General features: G+C 36.9%; 1 protein-coding gene across 4 annotated transcripts in view; it reads right to left on the bottom strand.

Moving 5' to 3' along the window:
• Positions 1–13,676, bottom strand: part of TRMT1L (tRNA methyltransferase 1L) — a 40,654-nt gene continuing 26,978 nt past the window's right edge. For 3 of the 4 annotated variants that reach the window (XM_060643697.3, XM_078441101.2, XM_060643703.3), the window contains 5 exons: positions 6,417–6,495; positions 3,936–4,099; positions 3,362–3,424; positions 1,311–1,437; positions 1–1,209 (listed from right to left, as the gene is read on the bottom strand). In XM_060643697.3, coding sequence (XP_060499680.1) covers positions 957–1,209; positions 1,311–1,437; positions 3,362–3,424; positions 3,936–4,099; positions 6,417–6,495 — 686 coding nt within the window. In that variant the 3' untranslated portion in view covers positions 1–956. The remainder of the gene's footprint in view (positions 1,210–1,310; positions 1,438–3,361; positions 3,425–3,935; positions 4,100–6,416; positions 6,496–13,676) is intronic. The other variant, XM_060643698.3, reaches the window with a different exon arrangement.

Below are 13,676 nucleotides of genomic sequence, written 5' to 3'. Positions count from 1 at the left end.
TTCAAATGAAGCAAGAACAAAATTTATTAATGGAGCTTCTACTAATTTTCATAGTCATGTTAGCCTGGGCTACTTATACAAAAAAATGAGCACATACACACACCCAAAAACAAAGCAAATCTGTCTCCCACCACCCCCCCAAAAATCCTTACTTCGTAAGTTCATAAGGTGGCAAGTTTTACTTCTGAGAGGTAGCACAAACAAGCAAATGAATATTGTACGTGCATTAACTGAGGCACTTGAGATCACCCAATTTAATTTACAGCAAAAACTCTCCAGAATTTCGGTGCTTATGAACAACTATTAGAACAATGGTCTCAATTTACTTTGACAAACTCTTACTCTGACTTCAGTCACCTGACCTTAAACTTAAAAGAAAAACTTATTTCTATCTCAGACAAGTATTTAAACTCTCAAAAGCTAGTAATAAATTAAAAGATCAATGTGGAAAGAAGTATGATTTCTGAAAATTGGGAACACATTTTAGCTCTGTAATTGTGAAATAATGTTAGTGACATGAAAGGGCATTGTTCTATTTAGGGTAATACGTAAAAGGCTTTTGACTTCATTTTGTGTGCTTAAACAGAAAGACATGAATCAGTTTAAGTAGACATGTGATTAAGAACAGTAAAGGATGGTTCCATAACATACATAAAATTCCAAACACTTTGCAAGTGAAAGTTTTCTGAGTTACTAAATGGTAGGGTGATCTCAGTCATAAACCTGGCTTCATATGAAATGTTTTCATTAAAATTTTAAGTTTTCTTTACAATAAGAAAAAACTGGAAAGCACAGCTCCCAAACTAGCTAAGTTAGAAACTGCTAATTTTCTGAATGAAAACACTGTTTTTTTTATTTTTACACCACTGAATTAAAAGAATAGAAAAAGAACTACAGTTGGTATAGAGAACTACCAGGCCATCTAGACAGACATCTGGAGTAACTCTTGGCTACATTTACCATCTTCTGCAACTGCTTGCTTCTGCTTTGTCGTTCATTGACATTTCAACCCTGTCAGCCACTGTATCCTCGGATGCTGGCTGGACGTGGCCCTCCGACTGTCCTCCCGTGTATGTAGGGGTGCTGTACTTTAAAAGGATCGATTTAAATTGCATCAGAGGTGCATCTGTACGAACACCCATTGGGTCAAAATGAGTTCGGCTCACTCGAAAGCCTGCTTGAGAAAGATAGCACAAAAACTTTTTCAACCTGCAGGAAGGAAAGGAAAAAAAAAGGTTCTGTATTTTTATGTAAATCACAATGTCATTAAAATATAACATATACATTTTGCCATTCACTGGTTGTCTTACTTTGGCATATTCATTCCTTTAATGCTGTGTCTGTGGATGTTGTAATAAAAGGGAGGATGTTCAGTACTGACATCAGTCTTTTGCCTTTTGGCTAAAGTTGTGACTGTTTCATTACCTTTTCTTTTTCCTGAAACATACACATACAAAAAATCAGAACACCTTAATAATGACTCTTTTTGGCCTGATATTTTCTATTGTGAAAGATTTAAATATTGATCAATCTTAAAATAATAATTTTTGAGAATCCATAGAGATTAGTCTGATTCTCTTTATATATAAGAACAGCTCAGAGACTTTATTTTTAAAACTTGTATTTTGCTTTATTCTAAGAAGGATTTAAGACACCCCTGCTGAAGGTGAGTGGCCTGGCTGAGGTTACACGACAAACAGGAGTAAAATGATGCTCTTAAATCCAATGCTTATTGCAATGTACCATAATGCCTTTACTCTCCCAACTGAGGATTGGGTAGAATTGTGAATGTTAGCAAATTAGTTGAAGATGCCAACTAAACATGACCATTGGAAGGAGCATTTAGTAGTTATTAAACCATATACTATTAAAAGGAGTTGAAGTTTTCTTGGCTTTGAAGATCAACACTAAAATGTTGAGCAACTAATAAAAAATTGTAATTCTGTCCTTTGTCATTCACTGACATTTCAACCCTGTCAGCCACTGTATCCTCCAATGCTGGCTGGATGTGGGCGTCCGACTGTCCTCCAGTATAGGGGTCATGTCAGCCTGGGCTACTTACACAAAAAATGAGCACTTACACACACTGAAAGCAAAACAAATCTATCCCCTCTCCCCACCAAATCCTCACTTTATAAGGTGGCAAGTTTTACTTCTCACAGGTAGCACAAACAAGCAAAGGAATATTGTACGTGCATTAACTGAAGCACTTGAAATCACCCAATTTAATTTACAGCAAAAACTCTCCTCTTCAGAATTTCAGTGCTTGTGAACAATTATTACAACAATGGTCTTAATTTACTTTGACAAAATCTTATTCTGACTTTAGTCATCTGACCTTAAACTTACAAGAAAAATGTATTTCTATCTCAGGCAAGTATTTAAATTCTCAAAAGCTAGTAATAAAAGATCAATGTGGAAAGAAGTATGATTTCTGAAAATTGGGAACATATTTTAGCTTTGTAATTGTGAAATGACATTAGTGACATGAAAGGGCATTGTTCTGTTCCTCTGTCTTAACACTATCTAGTTCTTTTTATTAGTATTCAAAACACATTTAGAATCTAAGCTTTTATTTATTTTTTTATTTTTTTAAATTCTTTTTAATGTTTATTTATTTTTGAGACAGAGAGAGACAGAGCATGAACGGGGGAGGGTCAGAGAGAGGGAGACACAGAATCTGAAACAGGCTCCAGGCTCTGAGCTGTTAGCACAGAACCTGACGCGGGGCTTGAACTCACGGACCGCAAGATCATGACCTGAGCTGAAGTAGGACGCTTAACCGACTGAGCCACCCAGGCGCCCCTAGAATCTAAGCTTTTAAAGAGCAAAACAAAACCTTAGACATTAAGACACTGACATAAATCTTAAAATCGTTTGGATTCGAATTTGTAATCCCTAATACAACCATATTTTAAAGTGTGCATGCACACATCCCAAATTATAAGAAAGGCTATATAGTAAATTCTTCATGGCTAGAGAACAGGGTCTTATGGTTAATTAATGGAATTGTGATATATGTTGATGAGAAAGTTTAAAAGAATTAGAATAAAACTGAATCTTTATTACTGTATCAAATATAATTTGAGCTTAAGTTTGGTTCACATGGTTCTTCAAGGTCTTCTAGTTCTTTCAAGGGGATCACCATATATTAGAGATGTGAACAAGTACATGTTAATAGAAATTCTGAACTGTGCAAATGCCAGATAAACAAGTTTTACTATAGTTATGTTGTCAGTATAATACGGTAAAGAAGCATTTTAAAGAAGGCCACCAGAGCAATCTCTTCCTGCCCTTCTAACTGCGTTTTTGCACTAATACATACATATTTACATATATATACACACGGACATATACATACCTTGTGCAATGTAGTTATCTGGTGTGGTATCATCTGTAGTTTTAATAAACACACCACATTCTTCTAAAATAAAAACATGGGAATAACAAAATATTTTACAGAATGACCTTAAGCAACAATTCAAACTTTAAATAAAAGCTTACGAAATTCTACACACACTGCTTTTATGAAATACGAGATTCTGTGGTAAAAACAGGCTACAAGGTTTACATTTTTAACTGCCTAACAATAGCTGCTGCTTTTAATGACTTAACTAGAATGTCTAATAGGCCCACCCTTGTATCAACAGCCAGATAAAACTACAAAAGCCTATTTTATACCAAAGAGAAAATAAAGGACAAAAAACAGTTGTAATGAGTGAAAGTGTACAGCTTCTGTGTCTCAATGGATATTACGAAAATTTTCGACCACACTATTCTCAGAATTACCTAAGGTTTCTCTCTCTACAAAGCAGGTATAGGATAATAAAACCACAACAGACGTTTAGTTCTTTTAGTCTACTAAAACTAGAAAAAAATATATGTATATTTTAATAAAACTGTTACTCATTTCAGGCCCTGAATGTAAATGTCACCTTGCTTGAGATTTGAAGGCGTAGGAACTGAAAACTGACTTTGAGGAGTACACTCTGATTCAAAGATTAATGTCTTTATTAGGGTCTGAATGTCATCTAAACCATGGTGAAGAGATTCAAATAGCATTCTTTTGAGGAATCCAGTATTGAAAAGGGAACTTGACCTGGAAAAGAAAAAAAAAAAATACAGAGAACTGGGTTTGAGAAAGGTCTATTAAAAATAAAAGTCTCAGGGTACCTGGGTGGTTCAGTTGGCTAAGCACTTGACTCTTGATTTTGGCTCAGGGCATGATCTCATGGTTCGTGAATTTGAGCCCCCATCAGGCTCTGCACATTGAGTGCAGAGCCTGCTTGGGCCTGCTTGGTATCCTCTCTTCCTCTCTGCCTTCCACCACACATGTTCTCTCTCAAAATAAATAAACAAACTTAAAAAAAAAAGTCTCCATAATTTAATCACAACTAACTTAATTTATAGGATGGAGTAAATGCTGAAATTAAAGAATTTATGATTTATTTTAATGTTTACTTTTGAGAGGGGGACAGGGGCAGAGAGAGGGAGACACAGAATCTGAAGTAGGGTAGGCTCCAGGCACTGAGCTGTCAGCACAGCCCAATGAGGGGCTTGAGCTCACGAACCATGAGATCATGACCTGAGCCGAAGTTGGATGCTTAACCAACTGAGCCACCCAGGCATCCCAAGAATTTATGGTTTAATTTAAAATTACTTTCTATTTGCCCACACCTTTTATCATGTTATTTCTCTAAGTTAGTGGGATTAGTTGTGGAAATTTCACTCACAGTAAATCAACAAAGAATTTATTGAGCCCTCAGGTAAGGTGTGTAAGACTACTAGCCCTGTGGTACATACGGGTGTGGAAGATACACCAAAGTATAAAAGACAGGGTTTACCCTATAAAAGCCTATAAATCTAGATAGGACCTAGACAGGCGCACAGTGTGAAACATAAGTTTTCATAATGCATATTCTTGTCAGTAAGTCTTAATCCACCTTGTGTATGGTAAAGTGGGGTGGGACAGGAGTAGGTATAGGAGAATTACAGTGGTGATGGTGATTCAGTTAAAAAATGGCACAAGGGTAAGTCTCATCGACTTTCCATTTAATTTGAGAATGACCGGTATAATGGACAGAATATGAAATTCCAAGTCAGATAAACCTGAATTCACATGCTGGCTCCACCACTTACTATCTATGTAATCTTGAGTGATTACTGCTTTTGAGTCTCTTATTCTTCATCACAAAATAGAAAATAAAACTTTTCAGTCTTGTTATGGGAATTAATGAGATAGCACACAGAAAATCCTAAGTATATCCTCAATGAATGACAGCTATTACTATTTGGTTAGCAAATACATATGAAAAGATGTATGACTTTAAAGTGTCAAATGAATGATCGATGTGAGATTTACTAAAATGGGATTTAGAAATTTTGGGTGAAACACCGGAAACTTCAAAGAGGACACAATTTGAACTGGATCTGGGGAAAGGGGAAGAGACTGTGCATGAGAGTAAAGACATGAACAATGGCTCTGAGTGAGGAAATCTTTGCAGGTGAGTCCCATCTAAACAGCTTTACCTAAAACAAAAGCATGTACTTTCACATGTCCTTCTCACTTAAAACTAATTTCTTGAAGACTTCTTATATCAAGTTGACTCTTCTATAAGAAGTTACGGTGATCATTTCATAATCACATCCTAGTTCTGCAAACTGTCAGCTGAAAAAAGCCTCATTCTTACTAATTCAGAAATGAATGATCTAGTTTGCAGATCTGCCAGGCTCTTTTTGATCTCACCATCTCTTAGCAGTGTCACAAACTTGTGAGAATAATGGTATAGAAAAAATCTGAAAACAGAAAACACTTTAGGTTCACAGGGGTAGAAGAATTATAATTATTTACCTAGACTTAAAAAAAAATTAAATTGAAATTTGTTCTTTTACCACACATAATAAATCAATATGTAAATCAATTTTGAGTACTGGCCTTCCTTAACATAATTCCTATGATGGAATTATGTCTCGATAAACCCATTACAAGCTGAAAATGCATGTACTAGAACTAACCTCCCGAACATCATAGCATAACCTAACTACCTTAAACATTCTCAGAACACTTAAATTAGTTAACAGTTGGGCAAAAAATATCCAGCACAATGTCTATTTTATAAAGTGTTGATTATTTCATATGATTTATTGATTATATTGAAAGTGGGAAAACTGAATGGTTGTTAAGTGTACTGGTTGTTGATCCTCATGATCGTCTGCCTGGCTGGGAGCTGTGACTTAATGCTACTTGCCAGCATCATGAGAGAGGACCCGTATTGCATATTGCTAGCATGGGAAAAGATTAAAATGCAAAATTTGAAATACACTTTCTATTGAATGTGTATCGCTTTTGCACCACTATAGAGTCAAAAAATCCTAAGTCAGGAACCATCTGTATATTCTTATGCTTAAGCACATACCATAGAGGTCCAAGTTCTATTGCTGTCTTTCCAGGCATGCTTCCATGACAGTTACAGGGCAGCTGTCTATATGGGTTTTCTGTGAAAATATAAAAAGAGAACTCAAAGGAGAAATGACAATGTAAACAGTAATTGTTAATAATAATTTGCAGCTACTATCTAATGAGGATCTACTATGTGCCAGGTATTATGCTAAGTATTTTATATGCATTTAAAAAATTTAATCCTTACAACTCTTTGAAGTAGGTACTGTTAAAATCTCAATTATCCAGATCAGAGAATTAAAACTTGAGAGGTCATAGAAATCCAGGTCAAATGGCTTATTAGAGGCAAAACTTCTACTAGGGTTTAGTCACTATGCTACATGAAACAATTTAAGTAGGAGAAAGTCTAGAAGTCCACAAGATACTCATTTAAAATCAACTGATTGGGGTATAAATTATATGCAATAAAATTTATACGTGTTATGTGAAAAGGTTGAGTTTTAATAAATGTAACCAACATCCCATCAAAATAAAGACCTTTCTCATTAGTTACTTAATGCATTTGGAAAGAAAACAAATTACTCCTTAGGCTTGATCCATATTCAGCCCCCCCAAATAGGTTAGAAGAATCTTAGTTTAAAGAACAGTGTGAGACCTTATAATCACAAGGAAATTGGGGAAATACTAGCATTATTCTTAGTTTCCAAAAATGGGGCAATATTTTACTATGGACTATTCAGTTCACTTAAGCCCCAGAATAGTCATTTTAAATCAGACTCTCTCCAACTGACTTCCCCCAGGGCATTCCTAGGTTATCATCCACTTTCTTGGAATGGCCTGATCTGATCAATCAGTTCTAGATATATTCAGAACTCAGAATTACTTGGTAGGGCCATAGGTCTATAGCCCATTGCTATCCAACATCACTGTTATTCAACGTAATTAAATGCCATAATGCACAGATACGAGATCTTATTTTAGATTTACTTAAAGGCTTCTTCCCTCGCTGTTTCTACTAGATCGACTTTTCAGTATTATTGAACTCTAAGCCTTATCATCAACATTAGATTTGTTGAGAACTATGTTCCGACGTTATATGAATATACTCAAGAAGTCTTTCCTGGAACCATTAAATAACTAAACTACAAAACTATAGGCAGTATTATCCAAATTAGGGTAATTTATATTTACAGTTCTTTCAGTTATACCCACTTACCACAGGCAGGCGGCAGCACACACATGAATTATTAGTCAGTTTGTTTCTTGATGCATCTACAAAATGCTCCCATCATACCAACCTATGTCTTTTCCCAAGCCCCTTACCTAGGATTTCTAAGTGCTAGGTCAGCAATAGCAAATTCCCTCTTTGACAGGTCAGGGCTATCATTTCAAGTTACTAGTAGCAAAAAACGAAGGAATAAAGAAAGAAAACTAGTTCTGTCCAGGTCATTGGTATATAGGCTGTGAAGACAATTCTAGATGAGGAATTAAAAATATTCGGAGACTTCTATTTAAATGCAATGGATTAAACGTGTACTTTATCTCTGCTGTCTCCTAAAGCATTATTAAAATGAGAACAAAGGAATAAAAATCAAACCAAACGATAAATAAATTGGGAGGAGGTAACAAGATGATGAGAGAGGTCAGTAAAATTTTAGAAGTGGAAATAAGGTACACAAGGGGATAACTGATTTAGCAGGCCAGAGAATGCTAAAGCCTAAGCCTGAAATGGGCAGACAGGCTACCAACAAAACAGCAAGCCCACTAGTGTTGTGCGGCTCCAGAAAGAGCTGAGAATTGAAGGTACTGATCATCTCGAAAGATGGGTATAGGGTTGGTACTGCAAAAAAGAGGTCTAGCTAAAAATTTTGAAGGGGTTCAATTAAGACCCCTAGATTTCCTTCTCTAATACCCACAACCAGGCTCTGTGCTTCCTCGTTCCAAAAGATGAAGTTAATCTTGGGTAAGGCTGAACCATTGAGGATCTGGAACCAGGGGCAGCAGTCACAGTTGAGAATAAGGAGGTTTAGGAAAAGAGGCATTAAGTAAAAGACATCATAAATGTAAGATCTTCCAAGTCTCCTTTCCCCAACATGGCTCCTAGAAGGCTGGTGGAAGATTCAAAGATTTTTCTAGAAAAAATTACCAATCCAAGAAAAAAGACTGAATACGTATTATTCATGGTCATTTGGGGGGGGGGGTCCCCTAGTGACAAGACAAACTGGTGCCTTCTCATTACATACGGTAAAATCCATCAGTTTACAACCCCTGACTCCAGTGCTTCCAAACAACTTTCAGTGAGCACCAAGACCATCAGACATTTGAGATCTACCACGACAGAGAACCAAATTACAATACAGAAAAATAGGGAACAGAACAACAAAATAACAGCAACAATTATACAAAACTAAAAAATCTATCCTCCCCTAAATATAAAATATACTCAACTATAACCAATATTCTTAGCACAGATTAGATGGGCAGAAGGCTACCAACAAAACAGCAAGACCGCTAGTGTTGTGGGACTCCAGAAAGAGCTGAGAATTGAAGGTACTGATGATCTCGAAAGATGGGTAGAGGGTTGGTACTGCAAAAAAGAGGTCTAGCTAAAAATTTTGAAGGGGTTCAATTAAGACCCCTAGATTTCCTTCTCTAATACCCACAACCAGGCTCTGTGTTTCCTCATTCCAAAAGATGAAGTTAATCTTGGATAAGGCTGAACCAAGATTCTTGTGAAATAAGAATAGGACACTATTAAAAAAGAAATAATAAGAAAATATGAAGTAACTTAAAAAAAGACAAAATATGACAAAAATTTAAAAAGAAGAGTTGGAAAATAACAATCAGGGATAGCTATAAAGGAGAACTAAATGCCAAAGAAATGAATAGGATTATTAAAATAAAACAGAGGATCAATCTAGAAGATCCAATATATAGCTAAAATTATTTCCTGGAAGACAGAAAAGAGACTTTGAGAAGAAAATTATCGAGAAAAAATAACACAAAAATAGACACATAGATCAATGGAACAAAATAGAGTCCAGAAATAAACTCACAATTACATGGTCAATCTATGACAAAGGAGGCAAGAATATACAATGGGAAAAAGACAGTCTTTTCAAAAAATGGTGCTGGAAAAACTTGACATCTATATGTAGAAGAATGAGACTGAACCACCTTCTTACACCATACACAAAAATAAACACAAAACGGATTAAAGACTTAAATGTGAGACCTGAAACCATCTCTTCTAGAAGACCGCACAGGCAGTAATTTCTCTGACATTAGCTGTAGCAACATTTTTCTAGATATATCTCCTGAGACAAGGAAAACAAAAGCAAAAATAAACTATTAGGACTACATCAAAATAAAAAGCTTTGCATAGCGAAGGAAACAACGAACAAAAAAATTCAGCCTACTGAATTAGAGAAATATTTACAAATGATATATCCAATAAAGGGTTAATATCCAATATACAGACAGAACTTCTACAACTCAACACCGAAAAAAACCAATCTGAATAAAAAATGGGCAGAAGACCTGAATAGACGTTTTTCCAAGAGGACATACAAGTGGCCCACAGACACATGAAAAGATGTTCAACATCACTAATCATCAGGGAAACAAATCAAAACCATAATGAGATATCACCTTACACCTGTCAGAATGACTAAACTCAAAAAGACAAGAAATAATAAGTAAACTGGTATAGTCACTCTGGAAAACAGTATGGGAGTTCCCCCCCAAATTAAAAGTAGAATAACTATATGCTCCAATAATTCCACTACTAGGTATTTACTGAAAGAATACAAAATTACTAATTCGAAAGGATATATGCATCTCTCTGTTTACTGCAGCATTATTTACAATAGCCAAATTTACAAATAGCCAAATTATGGAGATATATGTACATCTCCATATCTCCACACACAATGGAACATTACACAGCCATAAAAAAGGACAACATTGTAGCATTTGAGACAACCTGGATGGACCTAGAGTGTGTTATGCTAAATGAAGTAAGTCAGACTGAGAAAGACAAATGATTCCACTCACAAGTGGAATCTAAAAAAAGCCCCAGAAATGAATAAACAAACAAAAAGCAGAGTCAGACCTATAAATACAGAGAAAATCTGATGGTTGCTAGAGGGGAGGGGATGGGAGGCTGGGCCAAATGGGTGAAGGCGAAAGGGAAATACAGGCCTCCAGGCCTCCAGGCCTCCAGTTATGGAATGAATAAGTCAAGGGAATAAAAGACACAGCATAAGGAACACAATCAATGATACTGTAATGGTGATGTACTGGAATAGATGGTAGCTATATTTGTGGCATAATGTATAAATTTGTCAAATCACTAAGTTGTACACCTAAAGCTAATGTAGCATTGTATGTCAACTATACTCAAAAAAGAAAAAGTAAATTTAAAAAAAAAGAAAATGTGGTACATATATAATAGAATATTATTCAGCCACAAAAAAAGATTAAAATCCTGCAATTTGTGATGTGAATGAATCTTAAGGGCATTATGCTGAAAGAAATCAAACAGAAATACTTTATGATCTCATTTATATGTGATATCTAAAAATGCTGAACTCCAAAAAAAGAGTAGACTGGTGTTTACCAAGACCTGGGGGCAGGGGAAATGAAGAGATGTTGGTAAGAGGCTGCAAACTTTCAGTTATAAAGAGAAGAAGTTCTGGGGATCTAATAATGTACAGTGTGGTGACTGTAATTAACAATGCTATACTATATAACTGAAATTTGCTAAGAGAGTAGATCTTAAATGTTCTCATCACACACACACACACACAAAGGTAACTGTGAGGTGATGAAAGTGTTAACTAATCTTATTGTGGTAATCAGTTCACTATATATGTATATAAAATCAATGATACACATTGTACATCTTAAAGTGACACAGCTTTTGTTAATTGTATCCGGATAAAGTTGGAAAAAATGTAAGTTCGAAAGGAAGGACCTCACCTATGAAAAGAAAAGAAAGAAAGAAAAGAGAACAGAAAAGAGTCGCCTGGGTGGCTCAGTCAGTTAAGTGTCTGACTCTTGATTTCGGCTCAGGTCATGATCTCACAGTTCATGGAATCAAGTCCTGTGCCAGGCTCTGCACTAACAGCATGGTACCTATTTGGGATTCTCTCTCTGTCCCTCTCCTGCTCACGAGCATATGTGCTCTCTTGCTCTCTCTTGCTCTCTCTCTCTCTCAAAAATAACTAAATAAATGTTTAAAAGAGAGAAGAAAAGAAATATTCCAGGGCTGGGAAGATGGTAGAGTAAGAGGGATGTTAAGCTCACCTCGTCCCATGGCTACAACTAGATAACAGTTACATCATAAATAACCCAGAAAATGACCTGAAGACTGGAAAAACAAACTCCACCACTAAAGGCAGAGAAGAGACCACACTGAAGAGGGTAGGAAGGGCAGAAATGCAGTGAGGAGCAAAACAGTGTCACCATCTGCCATGGGGAGAGGAACAGATGATTACACCTGGAAGGAAGCTCACTCAATGAAGACAGATAACCATAACGTTTGGCTTTGAATTTCATCAGTTCTTAAAACCAATAGTACTTAAAGCCCAGAATTTTAAAAATCAGTGGACTTGGTTCTGGGAGAGCCTGGAAGGCAACAGGAAGTGGAGTCCCTGCCCTTAAAGAGAGCATGGAGCCCTTCAAAAGGAGCCCTGTCCTTAAAAAAAGCCCATGGAGATTCAGTGTAGAAACAGCAATTTGAAAATGCCTGGGACATGGGGGAGGGAGGGTCGTTTACTCATTTTGGATCATGTCCTGGAGGGGAAGGGATTGCCAAGGGACTTCTCTAGGGTCAAAAGAGCTGTCAGGCACAATCTCCCTGTCCCACCCCCAGCATAAATACATGGCTATGTGGAAACCAGTGACATTCACTACATAACTTGCTTACACCACACCACGACCCCTCCAGCCGGACCTGCCTCAGTCCCAGGGCTGCAAGTACCCTCCCCTAGAAGACTTGTACAAACCTTGCAATACTAGGTCTCCTGACCCATATGTTTTGTGTGGCCTCAGTCTCAGTGGCAGTGGCTACACAGGCTTTTTGGAAGCCTCGTGTACCTTGTTAAAATTGTGCGCTCCACCCATACATCCCTGGGTCCCTGCAGGTCTCATTTTGCAAACAGACTGCCGTGCACCTTGTTAAAACTGCACACCCCATCCTGGGGACCAAACACTGCCCATAACAGGCAAATAGAGACTCATTGGACAACTGGACTCAAGAGAAAAGCAGCCAGGACACAACAGCAGGGTGTGTTAACACACAGAAGACATGCCTGAAGCACCAGGCCCTGGTGAAGGGGGCATTACACTGCAGGGCACTACAGGACCTTTTCCTCATAAGGCCATTACTTTCAAGAGCAGGAGATGTAGCTGACCTTCCTAACACATAGACACAGAGACAAAACAAGGAGACAGAGGAATATGTCCCAAATCAAAGGATAGGACAAAACCACAGCAAGAGATCTACACAAAACAGATAGAAGTAATATTCTTAAAAGAGAATTAAAAATAATGATCATAAAGATAGTCACTTGTCTTGAAAAAACAGCAAAGGACATCAGTGAGACCCTTAACAAAGAGATAAAAAAGAACCAATCAGATATGAAGAACACAATAAATGGCATAAAAAATATACTAGATGGCTAAAGTAAGCAAAGGAACAAATTAGCAATCTGGAAAATAGTGATGGAAAGTAATCAAGCTCAACTGATGAGAGAAAAATAATTCTGCAAAATGAGAACAGACTTAGGGAACTTAGCAACTCCATCAAGCACAACAGCATTCACATCATAGGGATCCCAGAAGAAGAGGAGAAAAAGGGGCAGAAAATTTATTTGAAGAAAAAATAGTGGAAAACTTCCCTAATCTGTGGAAAGAAGACAGATATCCAGATTCAGGTGGCACAGAGATCCCCCAACAAAATCAACCCAAGGAGGTACATGAATACACACAGTAATTTAAATGGCAAAAAGTAGTGATAAAGAGAGAATTTTTAAAGTATCATGAGCAAAGAAGAAAGTTACATACAAAGGAAACCCCATAAACCTATCAGTGGCTTTTTCAGCAGAAACTTTGCAGACCAAAAGGAAGTGGAATGACCTATTTCATGTGCTGAAAGGAGCAGCACCTGTGTGGCTCAGTCAGTGGCTCTTGATTTCAGCTCAGGTCATGATCACATGGTTCATGAGATGGAGCCCTGCATTGGGCTCTGCAAAGACAGCATGGAGTCTAC

The sequence above is a fragment of the Panthera onca genome, chromosome F1 (assembly GCF_046562875.1).
Source record: "Panthera onca isolate mPanOnc1 chromosome F1, mPanOnc1 haplotype 2, whole genome shotgun sequence".
Classification (NCBI taxonomy): Eukaryota; Metazoa; Chordata; class Mammalia; order Carnivora; family Felidae; genus Panthera; species Panthera onca.
This window is presented reverse-complemented; position numbering and strand designations above follow the sequence as displayed.